Below are 24,827 nucleotides of genomic sequence, written 5' to 3'. Positions count from 1 at the left end.
TATGATTCTCTCTGGCATTATTTCGTTACACGTGTCTCGTTACGCTCCACAAATCCTCCGCGTTGCCCCTGAACAGCCTATCCACCAGCACGCCATCGTTACCGCACCACTTGATCACCTTTTCTATCCACGGTCTAATGTCGAGACCTTCGTACCGCGTGTGGGGCCAATCTGTGGCAAACACCACGCGACTTTTCCCGCCCAGCCGGATGACCTCCTTGGCCACGGGCTCGAGGTCGCGCTGGTCGTCGAGCCTGCTCAGCCTGTATGGGGCAGACAGCTTGACGAAGACGTGGCCGCCCTGCAGAAGCCTCGCCAGCGACGCGAAGCCCGGGATCTGGTAGGGATCACAGGTGGTGGCGTCGTCGAGGTCCGGCTGGCCGAGGTGGTCTATGCAGAACCGCACGTTGAGCGTGGGCACAATGGGCTCGAGCTGCGAGATGAGGGCCATGGGGATGTAGACCTGCACAACCCAGTTCAACGGGCGCACGGCGTCCGCGTACTGCCTGAGCAGACGCTCAATGTCACCCGGCTCCACCTGCTTGCCGTACGAGCAGATGTTGAGACGGACGCCCCGGACGCCCATCTCGTGCCAGGCGAGGAGCTGCTCGTGGGAGGTTGTCTCGGGGTCGAACGCGACGACGGCCCGGGCCCGGTGCGAGCCGAGGGCCTGGAGGGCATCGAGCATGCAACTGTTATCGTGGCCGTAGATGGAGGGCTGCACGAGGACAATGTTGCGTATGCCGACGCCAGCTTCGAATCGCTGGGCGTCGTGAACGGTGAACGTGTTGGGCCGGTACGCAGCGTCCGGGGCCAGGGGGTATCTGTTGTCGATGACATGCATGTGGGAGTCCCACGCATCCTTGGGTATTTGCGGCGAGGGCAGGTTCACCGGCTTCTGGGGTGTCGCCGTCGTCGTTGTTGTTGTCGTCGTCACCGTGTACTTCTTCACGGATGTCTGCCTCTGGGACGGACGACGGAGGGCGGACAGCAGACGCAAGGCCACGGCCTTGGTGTCCTGGTGGAAGAAGGGTTGGGCTCCCGACGTCTGCGCATCGTCCTGCCTCATCTTGGCGGTCGCTGTCGAGAAGTAGGTGCAACAGCGCCCATTGAGGAGGATGGTAGAGGGGGGAGTCACACGCAGATATCGAGGAGGAGGGACATGGAGTGAAGAAGGAATTCCAAGGGGGAGCGAGGCAGCCGCGAGACCAACAACATGTCGTCTTCCCGCGGAGCGGAGTATGCCTGCCTCGTACATCTCGCTGAATGTCCGTACTGATGAGGTGGATCGTCGAGTCGACCAGTCTCCATAATGGCCATGCCGCGCTCGCCGTTCGGACAAAGGCCGTTATGGGGGAGGAGGACGTTCAAGGCAATACGTTCGGTCCAGTCTTGTGTCCGGTAGGAACCTGGTCTGGTCATGCGGTTCCTTTAGCCTCTGAGCAGCATCCCCGCTGCGGGCATGGCGGTGGGAGTTGGTTGACGATGTCATGATAAGGTAGACCTTGGTTGACTGCATGGAGTTTGACGCATTGGGACTGTTAACCTATACAAACTTTCGCTATCACTTTTACTCTGTGTGAAGGATGAAAACTGTTAGTGTGAGATATGCTGCGCTAGTCATACCAGATCTAGAACCAGCACGATCACAGTGCGAGTTTTCATGGAATTAGGACCAGAAGACTGGCAATTTGCACAGTGCGCACACGGTGACGGAAGTTGACCGAGCGACGCCAGTGGAGATATCACGGCGATGAGGGCAAAAAGACTCGTTAGCTTCGTCGGTCAACTTCCGTGGGCGTGGGAATGAGGGGAGCAATCTCTCACACTCAGCTGTCCATCGTGCTTCTGGACCATGACGCGCCAGGAAAGCCCACACTGCCTCTGGGGCCCCATATCGAACACATCGCGACTGGAGCTGGGGTAACAACAACCGCCTAGCATTGCTTTGTGGGGGGCGTCTATCTGAATCGCTATTTTCTGTGTCCTTGTCTCTCTCTGTCTGGCTGGTCCGGTGCAGGCAGTCTTCACTCATTATCAAGAGGCTGTTGTCAAGACGGCTCGTCCAGGAAGGGGGTGGGTGGTCTGTCGGACTATATTAAAGGAGTCAGCCATCCCCGAGTTCAGCAGAGTTGAACGAGCAACGCGAGCCTCTCTCCTCATCGACCATCCTGAAATTTTCTCTCTCAGCACATCATACTATCAGCATGGCTTGGGACAGGTTCTACTACTACCTGACCATCGTGGTCATTGCCTTTGGCTCCATCCCAAAAGGTATGTGGTCCCTCCCTCTTCACTTCATCCCCTACCACAGTCACTGACCTCCTTGCTCAAAGGCTACGATGAAGGCGGCTTCGCTGGCGCCAAGGGCATGCAGTCCTTCATCTCCGACTTTGGCATGTCCAAAGACCAATGGACAGGCACTGCGGCTGCCCTCGCCGACCGCAAGGCCAACATATCCTCACTGGGCGTCCTTGGTGCTGCCATAGGCTCCATCCTTGCCTTGGGGCTCACAGACCGCGTGGGACGTCTGCGGACCTGGCAGATCTTCTGCTCGGTGTACATGACGGGCCTCCTTGTCACTGTCTTCTCCAGCGGTATCCTTGGGCTGCTGCTGGCCTCGAGAATCTGGAGTGGCCTGGGGGCCGGTGGTCTGACGGTTGTTGCGCCCTTGTACCTGAGCGAGATTGCCCCAGCCAGGTCGAGGGGCATGGTCGTGTCGATCTACATGGTTGTGCTCCTGTCGGTGCTGATGCTTGGTACGCCCTCCTGATCCACGTCCCTTGACTCTTCACACGATGCTCATCTATCTACTCTAGGCTTCTTCATTAGCTATGGCGCCAACAAGTCCATGGCCTCGACGCCGGCACAATATCGCATCGTCATTGCGGTACCCCTGATACCCGTCGGCCTTGCCCTCCTCACCTCATTCTTCCTACGCGATACACCTCGCTGGCTGGCGTCCAAGGACCGCCACGAGGAGGCACTCGCCGTGCTCGCCAGGCTGCGCGGCAAGTCAGCCTCGCACCCCGAGGTGGAGAAGGAGTTTGCCGAGATCGACAGCCAGATCCAAGATAGGCAGCAGGCCCTGTCCGGTGTCTCAATCTGGAACATTGCGCGTGAGATTGCCACCGTCCCAACATACCGGAAACGCTTCCTCCTCGGCGCCATCATGCAGACCGTAGCCCAGTGGAGCGGCGGTAACGGTATCACGTACTATATCCCTGAGATCTTCCGCTACGCAGGCGTCGATGGCGAAAACCAGTCGCTGGTCACGTCGGGAGCCTACGGCGCCGTCAAGCTGGTCATGACCATGATCTTCACCTGGGGCCTCGTCGACGTGTTCGGCAGGCGTCGCTGTTTCATGACGGGCCTGTTCTTGCAGTGCATCACGCACGTCTATATGGCCGTTTACATGGCACTATGGAAGGACTCGGAGAACAAGGCCGCCTCGGACGCCGCCATCGCGTCGGTCTTTGTGTATGCCGCCGGATGGTCCATTGGCCTGTGCACGGTGCAGTATCTCTACGGTACCGAGATCTATCCCACGCGGATCCGGAGTGTCTGCTACGCCACAAACATGATGATCCACTGGTTCTTCCAGTTTGCCGTGGTGCGCACGACGCCAAACATGTTCCAGAGTCTGGATATCTGGGGCGCATACGTCTTCTGGGCTTGCGTCTGCGCAACAGGTCTCATCGTGCTCGGCCTCTGGGCGCCCGAGACCAAGGGCATCCCCATGGAGCGGATGGACGAGCTCTTTGATGGGCCGTGGTACATGGGATGGAAGGCTAGGGTCGACTTGACCAAGGAATCCGATACGGCGCATCTCGAGGTTCAGGAAAAGGGGTCCGTCCACAGGGCCGAGTCCAAGGATACAGCCAGGACCGGTGGAGAAAAGGCGTGACGAGAAGTGCCGCCGCTGAGCATGCTGTACAGTTCTTGTAGCTGATTCAACTACCCTTGACTACAGAGGCACACCATTTACAACTATCTTATACAGCCTGCTCCTCCTACTACTGTAGCGCTTGGAGCCCAAAGATCCCTAGACGCCGTGTAGAACGTACGATCCCATCTTGCGCGGAGGAACCCTGGCCTGGAACATGGTGTCAATCTCATCAAATGTCCTCCCCTTGAGCTCGGGCACGTAGAACCAAGCCCAGACAGTAGCCAGGGCCCCCAGGCCACCAAACACAAACCCAACCTTGCCCTGCAGATTGCCCTGATCCGGGTTGACCATGTAGGGGACGACCAGGTTCACGACCAGGCCCATGACGGCCTGTGTGGCGGTCGCGAGGGCCATGGTGGGCGCCCGGAGCGCCGTGCTGCTGGCCTCGCCCAGGATAGCAAAGGCCATGGCCCCGATGGTGGCAAAGTAGCAGAATGCCCAGATCACCGTGAGAGCAGCCTGCACCCACTGCGCGGCACTCGTGGGCACGACGTCCATGATCCCGATCAGGAGAAGCAGGCTCGTGAGGATGACCATGCCCGACACAAAGATCTTTCGTCGACCAAACGAGTTGACGACAAACCAGGAGCAGATGTTGCCGACCACACCGCAGGCGGTGACGCCGACGCCCAGGTCGAAGCTGCGGGCCGTGGGCAGGCCAGCCAGCTGGAAGAAGTACGTCGAGTAGCCGAGGACGAAGACGATGCCGACAAAGTGCTGGCAGAAGAAGACGCCGGTGCTGATCATGGTGCGCACGCGGTCGGTGCCCTTGAAGCATTTCACGATGCTCCCCTGTTCAGAGGAGGACGAGATCTCCTCCCTGATGGTCGTCTCCAGCGTGATCAGCTTGGCCTCGGCGTCCACCTTTTCCCCGTACAGCTTTCGGATCGATCGCATCGCCTCGTCGCGTCGGCCGTTGCGGGCGAGGTACCACGGTGTCTCGGGGGCAAAGGGCAGCAGTGTGCCCAGGAAGAGGCAGAAGAAGAGCTGGGTGGCAAAGGGCCCGGCATAGGCCCAGCGGTCCTCACGCTCGCCAAAGGCCTTGATGACGGCGTTGGAGAGTAGCTGGCCCAGGGCGATGCCCAGGTTGACGCCCGCGGTTGCCATGCCCCTGAGCACGACGGGCGCGATCTCGGATGTGCACAGCGGTCCCAGCGTCAGATAGAACCCCAGCCCAAAGCCGAGGATCAGCTTGGACACGACAAAGGCAGCGTTCGCGCGGGAGAAGATCTCGCCGAGGATGCCGCCCGTCGCGATGAGGACGCCAATGTACATGCTGTTCTTGCGGCCGATCCGGTCGGCCACGTAGGAGCAGAGGAAGCCGCCAAAGAACTGACCAATGCTGCTGCACGTGTTGAAGGCGACTTGCCAGTCAGCGGGCAGGACAGCCTCGCCATTGAGCATGTAGCCATAGTCGCGGCGGAAGGAGGCGACGGAAAGCACGGCGCCGTTGATCTGAGCGTCGAAGCCCCTGTGAAGCGTCAGCGATGGTGTATCTTTGTCTTATCACCCAGGAGGAGACTGACCAGCCAACGCCTGCCATGGCCCAGAAGAAGCACCACCACACGAGGGCAGGGTGATGCTTGAACACCGACTTGACAGTCAGATCGTGCTCCAGTTGGTGGTCGACGTGCATAGCCGTCATCTTCTGATCCTCGATGCCGGCCACTTCGGGCTCAGGGGAGGACTTGATCTGCTCAGCCATGGTGTCCGTGATTTATGCGATGAGAGAGACCGCGAGAAGGTTGAAAGGAGGGTAGAAAGAAAGTAAAGCTGTCGAGATGATCTTGTCTTTTCCCACTGCTGGTCTGAGCTGAGCGTTTCTTTCATCCAGGGCTGCACTGGACAAGACCGTCAACTTATAGTATCACCATGGTACGATCAGACGAGCCATTTGGACAGGTCAAATGGCCAATGAGCCACGCCGCTGGGTACTCCAGACCTAGATCTGGGGTTCACACGAGGGCGCGTGGCCTAGATCGTGGAGAGCATGAGGGATTGTGGAGTCTCCAGAGAGCGACACTCCCCGATGGCCCCCCTTGGCATGAGTCGCATCTCGATAGCGCCCTCCATCATTGCGCTAACTTGGAATACAATGTGGGGTCGAAAGCGACACTCCGCGATCTATATATCACTTCCCTAGCTTCCCCAGTCAACCTAGCACCGACATTCCCCGACCTCACCATCGACGACACTGTCGATTGTCGGCCCAGCTCGACTCAAAAGGAAGTATTCAGTCAAGCATGGTAGACGATCAAGAGCCTGGAGGCCGTCCTGGCAAGCGACCTGCAGCGCGAGGCACGGCCTTTTACCCTCGCAAGCGCGCCAACACGGCCTGCCAAGTCTGTCGAGCTCGCAAGACGAAATGCGACAACAGGAAACCCAGCTGTTCCTACTGTCTGTCTGTCGGGGCTACGTGCATACAGTCAACGACGGATCTGTCCAGCTTTGATCCTGCAAGCCTCAAGATTCTCGAGCGCTTGGATGATCTGGAAAGGCTGGTCAAGGACCAAAAGGAGTCTCAGGATACTGTGTTGCCGCCCATCAGGCCTCTAGAAGAGCCCGAGACGTGCGCCAATCGACCTGAACATGAACGACCTAACGCAGAGGACTTCATTCTTGGCAGTGTTCTCCCGGAACGAGTGGAGCAGGTTGTCACTTGGGCATGCTTCTCTGATCACAACCAGGCACCTCATGCCTCCACTGTCCCTGGGGCCTACTCTCCGAGCAGTGTCGTGGGTACGCCCCCTGTTACCGGGTCGACCTCCCTCGACGACATGGATCCAGCACGGCTGAACCACCTCCTCGACAACTTCTTCACCTTTGTGCACTGCAAGAACCCAATCCTCGACGAGCCCCTGACTCGGAGGCTTGTTCGACGAGCGTTCCTTGACGATGGCATCGACTGGTCGGCTGGATCATGCCTCTCCCTCATCATCGCCGCCCTGGGATGCGTCTCTGCCCCGTTTGGACCTACCCCCGACATAGCGCCGGGCAAGCCCGCCTACGTGGACGGGCAGGCCTTCTTCCAAGCTTCACAACGACGGATAGGTACCCTATTGGCGACGTCGGACATTGTGGGCGCGCAGTGCCTCTTCCTCTCGGGCGTCTACTGCATGACCGTCTTCCAGCCCATCTTTGCGTGGCGGTACTTTGCACAGGCCCTGGCTGCGTGCCAGCATTTCCCGTTCCTCACGAGGGCCCAGCAACAGACGCACGCGGACGCAGACTTCTCGGCAGAAGAGATGGACATGGGAAGTCGGGACACACATGAGCAAGCCGTCTACTGGTCCGCCTGGAAATCCGAACAGGAGCTACGCTCAGACTTGTCACTGCCGGACTTTGGCGTCAGTCACTCGGGCAGCACGCTCTATCCGCCCTTCTTCCCCACGCCGCCGGGTCCCCAGCTTAGTCTGTCGCCTGGGGCCGTGCCCGAACCTCACGAGCAGAGGGCCAGGAAGGCGTGGCTGTTCTACCTGGCGGAGATCTCGCTGCGCAGGCTCAACAGTAGGTTGTGTAGCGAGATCCTCACACTGCGCAGCACGTATCCCTCGACCATAACCTTCCTCGAGGTTCTCTGTGATATGATACCCGAGTACGAGGCCCAAGCCCAGGAGTGGGCGGCCAGCCTGCCAGAGATCTTCTCGGTACACGACACCGACGCTGCTGACGACGACGTCTGTCGCTCCGTGCTTCGGTGTCACCTTGTGAATCTTTTCGAGCTCATATACTGGGCCACCACGATGGCTTGCCTCAATATCCCGGGCGAGGGACAACACCATCTATCCGAGAGGACGAGGGAGATGGGTCGTAGAGGGTTGGAAGCACACGTCAATCGGCTTCGGTCGAACGAGCCTGGACTGGCGCATCGCCATCACGGGACCCTTTTTATGATCAAGTGTTGTAGCCGCAGCGTTCTGACACTGTTAGCCGCTCACGAAAGGGGGATGCAGATGCCTCCCAGATGGGGGGACGCCGTGTACAAGGGCTTGGGTATGCTGCAATATTGGGCGCCAGAGGTGCCCGAGGTCGTGCCATGGAAGTCTACTGTCGAAGAGAGCCTGAACAAGTGGGTAAATGCAGCGTATTGAATGAATGATCTTGTCCGAGACTCCTAGCCACTGCCAGAGTGTGGGGATAATGATCAGCATCAAGGGGGGCCTCCTCGGGGAGTATCGCTCGTAACACTCCAGTCAACAAAGACGATGAACGGTCAAGTACTGCTGGCTTGACGATGTCGCCCCATCATTCCATTTGAATCTCGCACGTGATTTCATGCTCTTCACGTAGGAAAGGCTTCTTAAGAAGAAGCCCTCGAGGGACATGCCAAACCACCATCTCTTCACCTCTCCAAACTACCCCCTACCGCCCATCACCAAACAACACTCTCCCACAATGGGCTCTATCCCAGCCAGCGGGTCGTCAGACCCATGTAAGATGTTGCGAGTCGACGGCAGTCGCATCGTCAATGCTGCCGGCGAGACTGTCATCCTCAAAGGCGCAGGTGTAGGCGGCTGTCTCAACATGGAGAACTTCATCACAGGCTACGCAGGCCATGAACACGAGCACCGCGCCCAGATGGCAGAGGTCCTCGGCGAGGCAAGGTCACAGTTCTTCTTCGACCGCCTCATTCACCATTTCTTCTCGGACGACGATGCTGCCTACTTTGCCTCCCTTGGGCTCAACTGCATCCGCATCCCCATCAACCACCGCCACTTTATGGACGACATGAACCCCAGCACCATCAGGCCCGAGGGTTTCAAGCTTGTAGACCGTATCGTCGACGTCTGTGCAAAGCACAACCTCTACACCATCCTGGATCTGCACACTGTGCCCGGAGGCCAGAACCAGGACTGGCACTCTGACTCTGGTCTTTCGCGCGCCATGTTCTGGGAGTTCAAGGACCTGCAGGACCGCGCCATCCAGCTGTGGGAGGCCCTCGCGGAGCACTACAAGGGCAACCCGTATGTGGCAGGCTACAATCCCCTCAACGAACCCGCAGATCCCTACAAGGCCACCAATGGACACCACGGTGCGCGCCTCGTGGCGTGGTACGAACGCTGCGAGAGGGCCATACGCGCCATCGACCCGGATCACATCTTGTTCGTGGATGGAAACACGTACGCCATGGACTTTCGCGCTTTCCCCGAAAAGACACTCCCCAACACCGTCTACGCCATCCATGACTACTCCATGCTTGGATTCCCCATCAGCGAGCAGTACGAGGGCACGGACGCGCAGAACAAGGCGCTACGCCAGCAGCTCGACCGCAAGGTAGAGTACATGCGCAGCAAGAACGTGCCCGTCTGGAACGGCGAGTTTGGCCCCGTGTACGCCAGCGCGCAGAACGCAGGCAGCGAGATGGAGGCAGCGGCCATCAACGCCAAGCGCATCGGCCTACTTCGCGCGCAGCTCAAGAACTATGCCGCGGACAGCATCAGCTGGTCCATCTGGCTGTACAAGGACATTGGGTACCAGGGCATGGTGTACGTGGACCCCTCGTCGCCGTACATGAAGCTCATCCAGCCCTTTGTCGACAAGAAGCAGGCTCTGGGGCTCGACTTTTGGGGCGTCGTCAACAAGGAGGGCGTCAAGCACCTATACGAGCCCTTTGTCAACGGACTGCGCGAGACGGTGCCCGAGCCGTTTCGCAACAAAAAGTACCCCAAGATCTGGAACTTTGACCGCCATGTCGAGCGTGTCGTGCGCGAGTGCCTGATGAGCGAGTACGCCGGCTGGGAGCTGGCGGAGCTGTTCAGGGGGAAGACGGAGGAGGAGCTCGAGGAGCTAGCGGCCAGCTTTGCGTTCAAGAACTGCAAGGGGAGGGAGCAGCTCAACGAGACGTTGAGGCTGGACGCTGCGGGTAAATTGTAAAGATAGTACGTGTGCCAATTTGACGTGAAGAGTTGCAAGCTCGCTATCATACCTGTACCAACCTCCTGTAGTGCTGTCTAAGTATTCGTTCCACGGTGGGCAATATCCGTTTCGAACAAGCCTCGCAATTGCAATGATACGTAGAACCGACCGTGTCGAAGTGAAGAAGCGGGAGCTTTGCCTCGCGGGATAGCGACACGGTCGTCTCAATGATTTGGAAGCGCAGGCGCGTCATGCAAGGTCTTGGGCTGGAATCGAGGCGACAGGGCCTCACAGTAAGCCGTGGCTGTGCCTGTGGCGTTTGGACCCCTGCAGGTAGCCGCTGCTTAGTCATTGAGGGGTCCAAGAAACGCCCCGAAATCCGGTGCTTTGGAATCAAGCTCTCCACTCTAATTTTCCTCTGCAAGACAGTGGCGGCCCTCGGCGCTGGCTCGGTCAGCGCATCACGTCACGACTCTCATCGTCAATCTCCATATCTTAGTACCCTTGATTGATTTAGTAGCGACTGGAGCCCGTAGATATAGAAATTGAACCTCCAATCCCCCCGACGTATGTAGCTCTACTTCAAACAGACACTCTTCCTCTCAGTGCTTGTCGCGATCATAGCTGCCGCCACCATGTCGAACAACCTCTTCGCGCGCATCGTGCGCCCCTTCACCGTGTCCAACCGTCTGTCCATTGCGCCGGACAGTCCCGCGTCCGCCACGCCGCTCCCCGAGAACGCCCAGCGCTGCACCGTCGCGGCCGGATGCTTCTGGGGCACAGAACACCTGTACCGAAAGGCCTTTGAGGGCAAGGGCCTCCTGGACGCAAAGGTCGGCTACATTGGTGGTGACCTCGAGAACCCTTCCTACAGAGCCGTGTGCGGCGGCAGGACTGGCCGTACGTTCCCCTTGCAAGTCTTTCATGTAACTATACACTGACAAAGATCCAGACGCCGAGGCGGCGCAGATCATCTTCGACCCTGATCAGGTCTCCTACCGCCAGCTCCTCGAATTCTTCTACCGCACACACGACCCCACAACCCTGAACCGTCAAGGGCCCGACACCGGCCCACAGTACCGCTCCGCCATTTACTATCACAACCCGGAGCAGGAGAAGGACGCCCGGGAAATCACCCAGCTGGCCAACGAGAAGTGGTGGCACGGCGGCATCGTCACCGAGCTCGCGCCCGCCGGCAAGTGGTGGTCCGCCGAAGAGTACCACCAAAAGTATCTGCACAACAACCCCGGGGGCTACGAGTGCCCAAGTCACTTTATCAGGAAATTGCCACCGCTGGAGTGACTGGGCCAGGAAGGTCTGGGGCAGACGATGTGGAATAGGGTCATGGGTACAAGAATTATGCGAGCCGTCATTTATTAGGGTATGGGAAGGTTGCCGTATGAGCATCCTGCACGGGAGCTTTGATGAAAATATCCGGCTGGACATTATGAGTCAGTGGCGCACGGCGCTTATCAGGAATTGAGTGTGGACGTTCAACATCAATGGTTTCAGTTATGAACATATCAAACATCTGCATGAATTCGGTGATACTAATTTCTCGACGGATGGTAGTGTGTAGAAAAGACCGTAAAAATAACTCCTAGAATAGGCAGGAATAATCATGGAGCCCAAACGTTTTAAACTACCTTTTTTACGGTTTCCAGCTACACACGAAATACATAAGCCTATCTTGCTGCCCAATCACATTCAAGAGCGGAGTAATTTAACAACGCTTAGTGGTATAATACATTAACCCATCCGTCCAACACTCCTCTACTTGCGGTTGTTCTGCATGGCCAAGATCTGCACCATGCGGATAAAGATGTTCAAGAAATCCAGCTCGAGCGAGATGCTCTCGTTGACGGCGTCCTTGCGCATCATTCCCCTCTCGGCAAGGCGGGCGTGGTGCAGGATCTTCTGCACGTCGTACAGGGTGAAGCCACCAAAGACGGCGAGACCGCCGTACAGCCAGATGTTCTCGGTGAACGCGAGGGTGCGGACGGCGGTGGCGGGCAGGAGCATGGGAGCGAAGCCAGAGGCCATCACCAGAGCGGCGCCAGCCAGGAGGGGACCACCAATGTAGAGGTACTTCTCCTGCTTGGCGGTGGCACCGACGATCGAGATGGCGCCCATCATGGCCACGGTGTAGAGACCAGCGCGGCCCAGGAGGGCAGGGTGCACCATGCTGAGCATGGGGGCGATCAGGGCGGCTTGTGTGGCGTTGAAGGCAGTCCAGAGAGCGTACTTGGGGACGTAGCTATTATTGTTAGTCTTCATGTTCATACGCGCAACTGTCAGTGATGCATGGGAACTTACTTGTCAGGGCTGATGGATCGGGTGCCAATCATCGTACCGAAGCTCAGAGCCAGACCACCCAGACCCACGACCCATGGGTTCGTCACCATGATGCGGTACACGAATCCAGTGTTGATCATCTGCCTCGCCGTCAGGCCAATGATGCCGATGCCGAGGCCGGTGTGCAGGAACGTGTTGTTGAGGTATTCGCGCTCGTACAGCGGCATACCGCCGTCCTCGCGGGTCTCGCGGTTGAAGACCATGTTGATCGCCACGAGGGTTCCTCCAAAGATGGCGCCGCCCACCAGCAGTTGCCGCGTTCGGTTGGGCGCGGCCGCGGTGCCAAATTGCTGCTGGTAGAATCGGGCGCCCTGCTTTGGAAACGCATTGCGGGCAGTCTGGGCGGTGATGCGCGAGGTGAAGAAGCTGGCGCCGATGCGCTGCGATGGCTTGGCCGAATGGAAGTTGCGCACGGCCGGTCGGAAAGCTGTCCTCGACAGCTCGGGCAGACGCTGCGCCAGGCGCGCAGGGCCCTGGCGAACGCTGAGTGTGAACGACATGATTGCTGAGTCCAACTCTAGCGGTTTATCGTTTGTATCGTGATGTGTTATGTCGATGGATTCTGGTGACAACAAAGGAAACGGTCTGATGATGCTGTGGGGAGGAGGAGCAGATATATCGGTTTACGTGCAAAGAGTGACGTCTTCTCGGGGTCCGAGGTGAGCTTAGCTAAGTCCGCGTCACGTGAATGGAATCATGTGGAAAATTCTCGTCATCGGTATCGTCGACAACATCACTGCCGCCGTATTAATTAACCCCGTCCTTGACTCCAAAGTCCGATGACAGCAAACTGAGTAAAAATAAAATTCATTGATGATTTGCAATGCGTGACGCCGACAATTGCAATGCTGCGAATACATGTCCCAAACATACACAACTATCCAAAACGGGTATCATGCGCATTGCGCCCCCCAGATGATCTATGCCAGGAGTAACAGTCACCCAAACACAATGAAAGCCCCAACAACCCTTTAACAATAGCCGCCCTTCTCCGTCCTCGTCTGAAAATCATAGCGATATGCGGTCGTATGCAAAAGATGTCCAAAAATGTGGTGTCCGGCCCAGATACTCCATGTAATCATCATCGCAGACAGTCTGTCCCCTTTTCAATAATGAACCGCACAGGTCGCTTTTGTCGCCACCTGGCAAACTCGATTCCTCCAAAATTTGGTGTTGTCAACGGCGCAACGCTCATGCTTGACGGTCTGCTCTCCGTCGGAGATGGCGGCTCGGGGAGCTTGCCACAGCGGTCATCGTAGCCCCAACGCTCAACACCGCCCGTGCGAATCCAGGATTCCAAATTGCGGCACTGGCTTGCGTCAATCCACTTCAGCTTGGGGCAGTTCCGCAGCAAACTCTCGATGCCCGTGCCGGTGACGCGAACACAGCCTCTCACACTAATGCCTTCAAGGTTGTTCAGATGCAGCGCAATGCTCTGGAGACTTTCGTCGCCAACGGCACTGCCACAGAAGGCCATGCGAAGCTCGCGGAGCTTAGGCAGTCCCAAAGCAAGAACTTCTGTTGCTGTATCCGAGAGCGCGCAGCAAAACGAAAGGTCCAGGTGCGTCAGGTTCTTTGCAGCATTGACCAGCGCCACAATCGCATTATCGGACAGATACGTGCAGTCGGCAAGCCCCAAATTCCAGAGTTTCTCGAACTTGAAAGGCGCCCAGCTCTGAAAGCCTGCGTCGGTGATGGAGGTACATCGTGTGAGGGACAGCGACTCCAGGCGGTTCGAAGCATGAGCGGCCAAGTGAGCCATTGAGCGGTCGGTTATGTGCTTGCAATAGGAAAGATTGAGCTGCGCGAGTTGGGGACATCCAATCACAGTGCCTGGCGGAGGCATGTTGGCTTGCCTCTGTTGCTGAGCCTGTTGCATTTTCTGCTGGTGCTGAGCCTGCGCCCGAGTCTTGGCCTTGTTTCCGTTGCCGTTGTTGGTGTTGGAGCTCGACGTGATGACTTGCCGGTTGGCAGGCGGAGGCTCGGGTACTACCCAGCCAACGACACGGCCCAGCAGGTTGTCGCCAACCTTGCGACAGTTGCTCCAGTCTACCTCGACCAGTCCCTTCGCGTTCTCGCTCATCTCAAGAATCTGGCTCGCCGAAACATCCCAAACGGACCGCATCCTCCATCGCTTGACGTTCTTGCCGCACGTCTTCCATAGCGTTGAGAACCCCTCGTCAGACAGGTGGAAGCAGTTGTTGAGGTCAACGACTTCCGCACGTGTTCCTATAAATGATGCCAGTGTGCGCACGATCACCTGGTCTGTGACCGTGCGGTTGTATAACGACAGGTCAACATTCTTGCAGATGTCTGGTGATGTTTTAAGAAGCATCTGCCAGTGACTGCTGATCTGGCAAAGCCGGGAGAGAACTCCAATGTCCGCAAATGAGAAGACCCTCACCAAGAGTTCGTCTGACAGGGTGGGCTTGGCTAGCTTGTGAGGTCGCCTAGGCAAGACTTTGACACGCTTGGCGGGCATGTTGGCATCTGGCGGTGTATCAGCCCCGGAGGACTTATTGGAATACGTGTCCGCGGCGAGTGATCGACTACCATTGCTCAGTGGTGATGTTGCATCGCCTGTAGATGTCGGTGGTGCCAAGGAGTGCCTCCTCCTGTTCCGCAAGTTCTCCATGTCCACGCTCAAGAACGGGTCAGGGTCCTTGTGCTCGATCTTGTCAAATTCATCTTTCGCGGGTGACCCCGGCTTGGATGGTGTCGTGAAGATTACATGCGGTCCCGATCGGTGAGGCGATGTGGGTGTCGGGGGGTCAGACTTGCTAAGCTTTTCCCTCCTGTCATAGTCCGCCATCTCGATATCGTCGTCCTTTGCAGTGTACCGCATACGGGCCGTCTTTTCAACCTGCGACCTGATGGTCGGCGGGCATCTCTTCCAGAGCTCATCGAGCACATGCCCGGGCACCATGAGGCATTCCACAGTTGTGATGGAACGCACAGTGGCTGTCCGTCCAGGGGCCAGACCCAAGCTGCTGACCTCGCCGAAATACTGTCCTTCCTTCAGTCTCGGTCGCTTCTGAATCTGGGAAAGACTCTTGAGCCCTTCGGCTGCGTGTTCCTTTGGCGGCTCGTGAATAACCTCTGCCTCCCCTCTTACGAGGAAGTAAATCTCCTTTCCCGAGCTTCCTTGATGAACAATGTCCGTAAAAGGTGGGTATGCGCGCGGTTGGACGCTGAGCCCCAGGAAGTGAAGAGTATCCGCCGGCAACGCCGAGAACAACGGTAACTCCTTCAATGTTCTCCTGATCTGTACGTAGCCACTGCCAATTGCGCTACCCGCCGAGGGATCCTCGATGATCCCCGGACTCGGTGATTTGCGCTTCTTCGAATTGATGACGGCACCGTCCCTGAATGAACCGCTTTCCCCTTTCGAGACTTCACCAGGAGCCATCGAGCGCGCCGATATATCTCCTGAAGGAGGCTGGTTCTTGGCTCCCACTTCCTGATGTCGCTTCTTCAGTAAGTTCAACCTCTCCTGCGCCTCTTGCCGAATCTCCTTCTCCATATCGGGGAACTTGGGCATCACCGCCTGCAGGTCCTCTTTCTTGAGGACCAGGAGAAGACACTTTGTACGCGCAATGATGTTTGCCGTCCTGGGGACGTCCATGAGAACGCCAATCTCGCCAAAGAACGAGCCAGGCTTGAGCTCCGCGTAGACCGCTTCGCCATCGCGGGAGGTGGCGGCAACAACACCGCGCACAAGCCAGTACATGGCCTTGGCTTCGTCCCCCTCTGTGATGATGTGATCGTTCATCGCGTGGATCTGTGGCTTCAAGTTGTTCCCAATCTCCAGGAGGAATTCCTCGGGCGCCGACAAGAATAACGGGAACGAGCGTATGCGGTCGACGAGGTCTTGTGGCATATCGCGAATGACTGACGCTGTCAGAGGTGATGGTCGCATCGGCCGCGAGGGGTTGTTCTCATTGTTGAAAGAACGAATGAGGGAGACATTATCACGCGGGTTGGATCCCGCATTTGCCATCTGGTGATGGGCCAGAGCCCGGAATGGAGACGGGGAGCTCGGTGAGCGCGTCCTCCGCATCTTTCTTGAGCTGGCAGACATGCGTCTGTTTGTGAATGGTCCAGAAACTGCAAATCATCTGGTAGCGGACCTTGCCGCAGAGCTGCGAGGAGAGGCCGAACCGGTGATGAACAACGCAGCCGCAGAGCCGCAGGTCCCTCCAGGCGCCTGTGTATTTCCGCCTGGGTTCGATAATTATTTCGAAGCTGCTTCCAACGATGCGCACCGCCTGGGGCGGAATTTCCGCCGGAGCTATTGCGTGTCGGCCAGCCGGCAATGACTTCCTCGTCGAAGCTGCGAAGGAGCTGTGCCCGGAGAGCAGCAAGCGAATTCGAACGGGTTTTTCGTGTGTTTGAGGGTCAGCGTCCGACCAAAAACGTCTGGCTCGTGTTCCAGCTTGCAGTCTGGCGTGTTTGCGTTCGACGGCCGTAGCTCATGTGCCAGATACTCGAGAGGCTCGATGGATAAGTGAGGCTACCTGAGGTTTCGCAACAGTCAAATCGTAACAATCGACAGGCGCTGGCGTTCCGAGAAGTGTCGTCGCGTGGGCATATACCGAGACCTAGACATCCCGCCGCGTGAGAAAGCGATGACGGAGGACAAGCGAGCATGGGGGGGTTCTAGCTTCAACATACGTACCCAAAATCCGTCAAACAAACGCAGCAGGAAGACAGAAAGACAATATCCGAAAAAACCAGGTTGGGGGGATTACTGGAGGCGCGAATAAGTATGTTTTTTTTCTCGCAATGACACAGAGCGAGGAGCTGGTGACACGAGGGAAGATCCAAGTTGGAGGATAATGAATGGTAGACAATGAAAGGGTGGCGGACCTAGAGCTCAGGTCACCAGCAAGTTGTAACGGCGGTCCACGTCCGTGGGGCGCGCATGATCCAGCTCCAGCGGGCAGGAGCGTCCCGCCAAACACGCCGAGCCGCCTCCGGACATCAACGTGGGGTGACAGAAACCTAGAAGAGGAAAGCAAGCAAACAAACAACCAGCCCTCGCGCTTTTGTCGCGTTTGATAATCGACCTCATGCAGGACGTTGTGCTTGCTACATAATTCTCAAGGCTCGATTTACTGCTGCGCGAAATTCGAATGCTCTAAAGGGCCTATACTCACGTGGGCCTGCCCGCGCAAGTGACGTTCACAGTTCACACTACTGGTCCCTGTAGATCCTTCACGATACCCCAGCGGTTCCATCTGAAACAGGCAGCTGCACTCCTCATGGTTGGCGCCAGACATCTTGTTAAGCGGAGTCCCATTCGTGGAACAAAGGCTGATAATATTTTGCATCTATGCATATATATTAGTAGCGAATGTGCATGTTTAGAGGCAATGACACGGTGTTCACCCTGATGCGTTGTCATCCCCAATATCTCATGAGAAACCGCCTGCCCAACTGAATCAGGTATCTTCCCCGGGGGACACGTTGAAAGGACGAACTGGGCCTTGTTCTCAGCAGCATCAATGATCATAGCCTGGCACGGCTCTCTATTGCGGACGACGTGCGTGCGCGGTGACCTTTCTACACTAATAAGCAGCCAATTATTTTGTCAAACCTCCATGTGCCGCCACACGCCCAACAAGTCTACTAAGTTAATGCAAGCAAAGCCTAAACGCCAGTTCCTCAAACGTTGACAAGCCTAGAAAGCGTTCTTCTCCCCATCTACCACCACATCCCCCTCCTCCTCCTCCTCCTCCACGAACTTCTCCTGTCGCAAGAACGTCCTGAAGAGCCGCGAGTTCGTGCAGTCCTCGTATGGGTATCCGATCTCTCTCAGGAAATCCTCCAGCTCGTCGAGATTCTCGTCTGGGCAGATGATGCCGGTGAGAATCTTGGCAATGTCACCGCCCGAGTTCCGATAATGGAAGAGTGAAATGTTGAAGCGGGGCCTCAACACCGTCAGGAACTTCTCCAGGGCACGCGGCCGCTCCGGGAAGTTGAACATGTACAGGCGCTCGTGCTGCACGCCGGAAACGCCGCCAACGAGATACCGCATGTGGCTCTTGGCGAGCTCGTCCTGCGATATGTCCTCGACGTTGAAGCCTTCCTCTCGGATGCGGCCAAGTATGTTCTTCAACTCCTTCACCCGCTCGTTGGGGGGACTCACCAGCGATAGACCAAAGATAACATTGGCAATGTCTTCTGTCGCATATCGGTAGGAGAACTCGGTGACCGGGCTGCCCATGATGGTGTCGACCAGCTCTGCGAACGCTTGCGGTCGTTCGGGGATGCGGACATGAAGCAGAGCCTCCTTGCCGCTGCCAACAGAAGCACGCTCGGCGACGAAACGTAGACGGTCAAAGTCCATGTTTGCGCCGGACGTGACTGCAATCATCTGCCTCTTGGGGTCGCTGGCCGGGTGCGTGTGCATGTACTTCTTCAGGCCAGCAATGGACAGGGCGCCGGCCGGCTCCAAGCTGCACCGTGTGTCGTCGTACATGTCTTTGATGGCGGCGCAGATCTCATCCGTCGAGACCTCGACAACCTCGTCGACGACCTCTTTGCAGATGCGGAACGTCTCCTCGCCCAATGTCTTGACGGCTGCGCCATCGGCGAAGAGTCCAACGCTCTTCAACACCACACGGTGTCCAGCCTTCATGGACTGCGCCAAGGCATTGGCCTCTGAAGCTTCCACTGCGATAATTTTGACGTGAGGCGCCATTCTCTTCACGTAGAGTCCGATACCGGCTATCAAGCCACCGCCTCCTGCACAGCAGAAAATAGCATCGACCTTGGCCATGTTTGTTTGACCAAAAAGCTCGTTTCCGATAGTGCCTTGTCCAGCAATGACATACGGATCGTCAAAGGGCGGGATGTTGATCAGGCCACCCTCCTTCACCCGCCTCGCGCACTCCTCCTTGGCTGCGTCAAAATCTTGCCCATGCAACACGACGTGCCCACCAAGTCTCGATACGTTCAAGTGTTTGATGGCAGGCGTCGCCTCGGGCATGATGATGGTCGCGGGGATTCTGAGCTTGCGAGCGGAGTAGGCTACGCCCTGGGCGTGGTTGCCCGCTGACGAGCAGACGACGCCCCGCCAGCTCTTCTTGGGGTCCAAATGTGCCATTTTATTGTACGCGCCGCGCAATTTGAAGCTGAACACTGGCTGCTGGTCTTCGCGCTTGAGGAGGACTTGGCATTCGAGGCGGTTGCTGAGGTTGATGGCGTGAGTCAGGTCGGTCTGCTTGCATGCTTCGTAGACGCGGGAGGTTGCGCTGGCAATGAGGCGAAGGTACTGTGAACATTAGTCCAGTTCGATGCGACCGCACGGTCAAGTTGACTGCACGCACATCTGGATGCCCGTTGGGCAGCAGGTAGTCCTCGGGGACAATCTCCTTGATGCTCTGGCGCTTCTCGTCCGAGGGCGTGGATGGGTTGACGCTGTAGTCGGTCAAGGCCATGGTGTTGGTTGGCGTGTGTGGGCGCCGCGAGCCATTGGCTCGTGACCTGGCCTTGTTGTTCATCTCCGTCACGCCGTGAGGGTCGTCGCTGTCTGAGGAGTGTGCGTCGTTGACTTTGTGGACATTGCCGTTGGCATTTTCGAGGAGCTCCGCATCAAAAGTGTCGGACACCGGTCCGATACCGCTGACGCCATTGGTCGGGGCTATCGGGTGCTCGTTGAAAATGTCAAGCGAAGGCATGTCGGGCAATGACTGTAGACGTAAATGAAGAGAAAGAATTCAACGCTCGAGCATTTTCACAAGCCGCAGAGTACAGATCCAGCGTATTCAGATATACTCGAGACGACACGGAAGGATTGGCAGGGTCATGCAGTTGTCGTGGGATCTGCCGAAGACGGAGTGCTGTGATCCTATGCGGGCGCCCACACTGGCACTGGCAGCGCACCGATAATGGAGAGATGGACCAGACCGCAATGCGTGCGTGCCCCGCACAAGTGCCACGGCTTCACCGTTCAGTAATTACCTTACAGTACTCCGTACTATTCCTGTTAGTGATGACTGACAGGCTGTAGGCTGTCAAGTATTAGCCTGCAGGTACCGATGCAATCACATTAATAAGACGCTACTTCAGGGGTATACTAATGCACCAAGACCTTACTAAAGATGGCGTTGCATTCCTCGATACTTCACCACCTTGTCTGCGGCGCGCGCAGGTGTCTTTCTGATAAAGCAAGCTGTCTTATATCTTCCAAATTGATTAAGTCACGTTCTGTCTTACCATCTGCCATGACCAGACCCTTTGCATCAGAACCCCGGCCCTTGCCAAGTGGACTTCTAATGAAGCTGACTTGCCATCAGCTGCGAGAATCCTCGACAGCTCTAGCTCGACGCGCCAACACCACGCCCATGACGTCTCGCCCGGCGCATCATCTGTAATGCTTCGTCCTGTGGTTCAAAGTCGCTTTTTCTATGACATTCGTGCCCTTCACAGCTGCTTCCCGATAGACTTGGACCACTAAAATGGACGCAGCTGCTCCTCCTAGTCTGGGCCTCCGTGGGCGGACGGCTGCAAGACTGATACTAGTTGCGAGCAACACGCGATCACGCACAACAGATGCCACACGTGGGGTTCCTTCAAACTCGGGACCCTGGAATCTGGATCATCCTGGATGAGCCTGCCCATGTGGTGATCACCGGAAATCGGCAACCCAAGTTATTACCCAACCATGGCGCATGGCATATTACGTGATTTGCCCGGGTGCGGTCTTCAACAGTGACTCCGCGCAGCAGCTGTTGCAAAAAATAAGTACTATCCATAGTGAAGACACTGAAGCTCGATACATGTACTACGCAATTGACCGCTATCATAACTCGCACTATTTGGAGGAAAGGCTTCGTGAAATTCTGTGCCACCACCTGTCGGTCTGTGACAAGGCATATCGCGGCATCGCCCTCGCTCCCAACGTGTCAGTTCTGCCGTCTCTCCACCATGACCTCCTCGTATGTTGGAGGCGGCAACTCGGCTGCTGCAGGCTTACTACCCGCGAGTTGCTGCTTTGCATTATGGTCGTCTTGGCTTGTCAAAGTCTCCCGTTTGTGCGCGGCGTTTCCATGCCTCCATAAGCTCGATTCCAGGGATTCGAAAACCATCTCTGTCGTGACGTCTGTCGTCGTTTGTCTGCTCCTCTTCCTGGAGCAGCAACCGCCCTGAGCGCGCCGCTCTTTACGCTCTGCGCGACATTCTTTTCTCCGGGCCTGTCTTTCGGCTCTGCGTGCATTCGAGCAACCAGACGACACGCTATCGGCGTCCTCAACAGCGCGGGAGTGCGAGTTACCCCTTCCCATGTCAGGACGGATGGCGTAGTGCGCGCTGCAGGAATACTCACATCTTGCGAGGCACGGTATGATCTTTGTCGGTAATGCGTTGGAAAAGCCGGTGCACGAATGTTATTGGTGGTAAGTTCTTAAGAACTGGCCGCTGATGAACAGGAATGCGAGTGTGCAATCTGTGCAGCCCATCACGCAGTCCACAGCTCGAGCAGGTATAGATATACAGCGATTGATCCGCCTCGGGTCATGATGATTTTGCTTTCTCTGCGACTCTGACCTCATTAGATGCTTCTGAAGCGAATGCGGTCCTTGGCTGTGAAATCAACGCCACCTCTAATGGGGGTGTCGCGGTTCCAGTCGCATCCGCACTCGCATTCGCGGAGCGGACATCACATCGCACCCGCGTACTCTAATTACGCTCATTTGGATTCAGAAGAACGCGACAGGACCCAGTACGCTCGCAGCACAGCTAACCCTCCCATTTGCGTCTCGACAGTCCGACCACGACCTCGAGCGTTGGGATCATTCCCTTCTTTGGGTGGTCGCCCAGCAAGGGTGCGGATGCGACTCAGCACTTTCTCTCTCACGTTTGTGTTTTCTTGTATCGTCGCAGCGCCCTGGCGTCTGAGGACGCCTTCGGATCCAGGAGACCATGGCTCCCTTCCCCATATGCGATCTACAGGCGTGCCTTCGTCTCTGTAGTCCGTCGTATTCGCAGCGTCGTGGTCAATGCCGTCGCTGCTCTTGGTGGCCATGACATTACCAAACAACCCTGGTCCCCACCACATGCCGAACTTGCCATCGATGCGAGTGCCCAAGGCTGCCACGGCGTTGTGCCTGGTCCAGGCAACATATTCAGCGCACGCACCCTTGTGCAGTGCTGCGGTGTGGTTCTGGTCTATGCCGTGGGCATTGGACGTCTCGATCGGCTTGCAGAAGGCCGTGAGATGGTGGAAGAAGATGGCCTTGAACGTCTGAGAATCCTGAGAGCAAGTACCAGAGGCGTCGCACCTCTCTTCGAGAATGCCCGCTCGGCCAATGCCACGCCACGGCGGCAGAGAACCAGAACGAAACTGGTCCACAGGTTGGCTCCGAGTAAAGTCCCATCCGGTAGCGTTGATGACCGCCTGGATGAGCCTGTGCCCATCAGTGAGATATGACGGGGCTCCAGTAACCGACCAGAGTCCTCGCAGGCCTGTGAGTATCACACCTTGGTTGTAAGTGTATACCATCTCATCCCGCAGATCACATTCCCTGTTGTTCGCTTTGCGGCTGTCAATGTGGTAGCCGTCCACAAACAACCCCTGGTTATTGGTCATGTTCACCCCAACAAGCCACTTGTATCCCTCCACCGCTCCAGCTAGATGAGCTGGGTCCCTGTCGGGGAATGCGCTCTGCTGCAGCCACGGCGCAGTAAAGTTGTCCCCGGGGAAGTATTGATACATAGCTATAGACGCTGAGATCCACAGCTCGTTAGTGATGGCGTTCTTGTATGGACTCAACCTCGGGTTCCACACCATGCCGCCATGGCACAAGTCGTCAGTCCATCCCCGTGAGGCCAGACCCCAGAAAATGCGAGATCTGTGTGCGAACGATGGGACCCAACTGTGGCCGTGCCAGGGCAGGTCTTGCAAGACTTGGCGCAAGCATTGATGGTCGGTCGAGTTTGTGGTATTGGGTGGGTAGTGCAATGCTGAGTGCGTCGACACAAATTCTACGGCTTCTAACCAGCCAAGAGCTACCCATAGTATATCATCGTATGCCTAAAGGAGCGTTGATCAGTCTCGTTCTCCGCTGCGCATAGGGTGAACAACAACCCTACCTCACCCCGTATAGATAAGGTATCTTGGCCATAGTACGATCCCACAAGTTGGTGAAAGTATGACATGAGGAGATTTTCCTTTTGCGCGAAACTGATAGAAGGCTCAAATGATGCCAAAGATTCTGTCAGTGTTGTCAAAGCTCCACTGAGGAGAGTTTGAGCAAAGGCAGCGGTCCAGTCGATGGCAGTGGGCCAAGTTCCGTAGTCTGCGTCATAATAATCCCCTTGTAGAACTTGGAGAGCACTGAACATATCTTCCAGTGATTGTACATTTGAGTGCTTATTTCCAGCCCGGGCGGAGGGAGCAAAGTCGAGGAAACTGGTTGGCAACGAACGAACCACCTCTGTTGGAAGAGTCTTCGGCAAAGGCTCTTCCATAGCGACAGCCACGCCCAAAAGGGCCGCTGAAAGCGGCCAAGACCTCATGAATGTGACTCGACTTGCAGGATATCGCGAATGGCGGATGGTCCAGGTTCCAGCAAGTGACAGGATGAAAAGCACTCTTATCCGCGCATGCTTCACGCCTGTAGGGTAGGCATGCTTTGCTGTGCAGAGTTGGCTAGAGCAACCCTTCGAACAATCGATCTAGAAGACAAGTATACTGCAAAGGAGATAGCGTGCCGTGTGAGAATGATCTATAATGTTGCGCCGTGATCTTGATCAACAGTATGAGGTTCGTTGTTGAAAGAGGAGTAAGCTGATGCTACGTGTTCCCACCGTGGCAGCATGGCGAGGCTAATATCTGGCTGATCGTCGTTAACGATAAGGACATGCATGTAGGGTAGGTCACAGTGCGCTTTTGGAAGAAACAAGAATGTGAGTGCATCTCCCAATGTTTGATCAGAAGTATCAGTATTCTTCATGTACCCGCAATGTTGAATTACTTTTCTTCGTCTTGGCCCTTGTAAGGCGACGGAGAAAATAATTCCTGCGTTGCTGCAATGCGCGCACCAAACAGGTGTCTGGACTCTGACTCTCTTCTGGCGTGCACCTACCCCACATCGACTCCAATTGAACGAATCGTGGGCGTGGCTGGTCAAGGCTAAACCACACACGGTTTGTTTACTTTGAGACCAAACAAGATCCCTGCACCTTTATAACTGAACCTCAACCTCCAGGACCGATTGCTTGTGTCAGTGTCTGCCAAGTATGTGACGCGCTCTTTCAAAAACGCACACAACCAGAACCTTATTGTCTTTTCAATCTCGTTGCTGTTTATCGACTTCCACTACCTTACTTTAGGTAGTCGACCTGCACCTGCCACGACGCGTTGATCGCACCCAACCTTCCCACTCGACGACGCGTCTTCTGCGACGACGTCCTCGCGATGGACGCCGACACTGCAACGCGGTACAGATCCCGCATCCTTAGAGAGATGAACACAAACCGCGACAACCCATTCAACTCACCCCCTTCCTCAACCGGATCGCACGGAACCGTCACACTGTCCTCCGTCTTCTCTGACCCAGAAGGCGAATCGACAAGGAAGCTCAACGAGGATATCGCGCGTGTTATTGCACCGCGCAAGGGAGTCATTAAATACGAGTCCGCGGCAAAGCGATTTCCAGAT

The 24,827-nt window shown here is 56.5% G+C and overlaps 9 protein-coding genes across 9 annotated transcripts; 4 read left to right on the top strand and 5 right to left on the bottom strand.

Moving 5' to 3' along the window:
- Positions 1-25: 25 nt before the first annotated feature.
- On the bottom strand, positions 26-1,069 carry F5Z01DRAFT_633174 (amidohydrolase; the record flags this gene model as incomplete). Its single annotated transcript, XM_046261927.1, has 1 exon — positions 26-1,069. One exon carries the CDS (start codon positions 1,067-1,069, stop codon positions 26-28), a length of 1,044 nt encoding a protein of 347 aa, XP_046122096.1.
- A 751-nt stretch (positions 1,070-1,820) lies between these two features.
- On the top strand, positions 1,821-3,976 carry F5Z01DRAFT_322039 (general substrate transporter). Its single transcript, XM_046259028.1, has 3 exons — positions 1,821-2,274; positions 2,337-2,759; positions 2,820-3,976. The coding sequence occupies exons 1-3, from the start codon at positions 2,208-2,210 to the stop codon at positions 3,905-3,907; spliced, it is 1,578 nt and encodes a 525-aa protein (XP_046122095.1). The 5' UTR covers positions 1,821-2,207; the 3' UTR covers positions 3,908-3,976.
- Positions 3,977-5,923, bottom strand: F5Z01DRAFT_322499 (maltose permease). Its single transcript, XM_046259032.1, has 2 exons — positions 5,476-5,923; positions 3,977-5,420 (listed from the first exon to the last, which is right to left on the bottom strand). The coding sequence occupies exons 1-2, from the start codon at positions 5,652-5,654 to the stop codon at positions 4,046-4,048; spliced, it is 1,554 nt and encodes a 517-aa protein (XP_046122094.1). The 5' UTR covers positions 5,655-5,923; the 3' UTR covers positions 3,977-4,045.
- Positions 5,774-8,156, top strand: F5Z01DRAFT_322041 (uncharacterized protein). Its single transcript, XM_046259029.1, has one exon. It carries the CDS (start codon positions 6,193-6,195, stop codon positions 8,038-8,040), a length of 1,848 nt encoding a protein of 615 aa, XP_046122093.1. The 5' UTR covers positions 5,774-6,192; the 3' UTR covers positions 8,041-8,156.
- Positions 8,157-10,279, top strand: F5Z01DRAFT_322139 (glycoside hydrolase superfamily). The gene has a single exon (XM_046259030.1). The coding sequence runs from the start codon at positions 8,273-8,275 to the stop codon at positions 9,821-9,823; it is 1,551 nt and encodes a 516-aa protein (XP_046122092.1). The 5' UTR covers positions 8,157-8,272; the 3' UTR covers positions 9,824-10,279.
- Positions 10,059-11,323, top strand: F5Z01DRAFT_645331 (peptide methionine sulfoxide reductase MsrA). Its single transcript, XM_046262830.1, has 2 exons — positions 10,059-10,705; positions 10,758-11,323. The coding sequence occupies exons 1-2, from the start codon at positions 10,441-10,443 to the stop codon at positions 11,105-11,107; spliced, it is 615 nt and encodes a 204-aa protein (XP_046122091.1). The 5' UTR covers positions 10,059-10,440; the 3' UTR covers positions 11,108-11,323.
- Positions 11,324-11,578: 255 nt separating this feature from the next.
- F5Z01DRAFT_615896 (uncharacterized protein) lies at positions 11,579-16,220 on the bottom strand (the record flags this gene model as incomplete). The annotated part of the gene is made up of 3 exons (XM_046260881.1): positions 11,579-12,062; positions 12,122-12,643; positions 13,279-16,220. 3 exons carry the CDS (start codon positions 16,218-16,220, stop codon positions 11,579-11,581), a joined length of 3,948 nt encoding a protein of 1,315 aa, XP_046122090.1.
- Positions 16,221-17,827: 1,607 nt separating this feature from the next.
- On the bottom strand, positions 17,828-19,845 carry F5Z01DRAFT_679386 (tryptophan synthase beta subunit-like PLP-dependent enzyme; the record flags this gene model as incomplete). The annotated part of the gene is made up of 4 exons (XM_046265519.1): positions 17,828-17,843; positions 17,908-19,439; positions 19,495-19,693; positions 19,775-19,845. 4 exons carry the CDS (start codon positions 19,843-19,845, stop codon positions 17,828-17,830), a joined length of 1,818 nt encoding a protein of 605 aa, XP_046122089.1.
- Positions 19,846-21,474: 1,629 nt separating this feature from the next.
- Positions 21,475-23,683, bottom strand: F5Z01DRAFT_693124 (glycosyl hydrolase family 76-domain-containing protein; the record flags this gene model as incomplete). The annotated part of the gene is made up of 2 exons (XM_046266205.1): positions 21,475-23,198; positions 23,258-23,683. 2 exons carry the CDS (start codon positions 23,681-23,683, stop codon positions 21,855-21,857), a joined length of 1,770 nt encoding a protein of 589 aa, XP_046122088.1. The 3' UTR covers positions 21,475-21,854.
- Between the last annotated feature and the right edge of the window lie 1,144 nt (positions 23,684-24,827).

This window comes from Emericellopsis atlantica (assembly GCF_019669845.1).
Source record: "Emericellopsis atlantica unplaced genomic scaffold F5Z01scaffold_3, whole genome shotgun sequence".
NCBI lineage: Eukaryota > Fungi > Ascomycota > Sordariomycetes > Hypocreales > Bionectriaceae > Emericellopsis > Emericellopsis atlantica.
This window is presented reverse-complemented; position numbering and strand designations above follow the sequence as displayed.

Excerpts from the sequence above, each read along its gene's own strand:
- F5Z01DRAFT_645331 (XM_046262830.1), top strand. The coding sequence starts at position 10,441 with ATGTCGAACAACCTCTTCGCGCGCATCGTGCGCCCCTTCACCGTGTCC. Across the intron at positions 10,706-10,757 it reads GTGCGGCGGCAGGACTGGCC|ACGCCGAGGCGGCGCAGATC; the intron begins GTACGTTCCCCT and ends ACAAAGATCCAG.
- F5Z01DRAFT_322499 (XM_046259032.1), bottom strand. The coding sequence starts at position 5,654 with ATGGCTGAGCAGATCAAGTCCTCCCCTGAGCCCGAAGTGGCCGGCATC. Across the intron at positions 5,421-5,475 it reads GCCATGGCAGGCGTTGGCTG|GGGCTTCGACGCTCAGATCA; the intron begins GTCAGTCTCCTC and ends GACGCTTCACAG.
- F5Z01DRAFT_322139 (XM_046259030.1), top strand. The coding sequence starts at position 8,273 with ATGCCAAACCACCATCTCTTCACCTCTCCAAACTACCCCCTACCGCCC.
- F5Z01DRAFT_322041 (XM_046259029.1), top strand. The coding sequence starts at position 6,193 with ATGGTAGACGATCAAGAGCCTGGAGGCCGTCCTGGCAAGCGACCTGCA.
- F5Z01DRAFT_322039 (XM_046259028.1), top strand. The coding sequence starts at position 2,208 with ATGGCTTGGGACAGGTTCTACTACTACCTGACCATCGTGGTCATTGCC. Across the intron at positions 2,275-2,336 it reads CTTTGGCTCCATCCCAAAAG|GCTACGATGAAGGCGGCTTC; the intron begins GTATGTGGTCCC and ends CCTTGCTCAAAG. Across the intron at positions 2,760-2,819 it reads CCTGTCGGTGCTGATGCTTG|GCTTCTTCATTAGCTATGGC; the intron begins GTACGCCCTCCT and ends TATCTACTCTAG.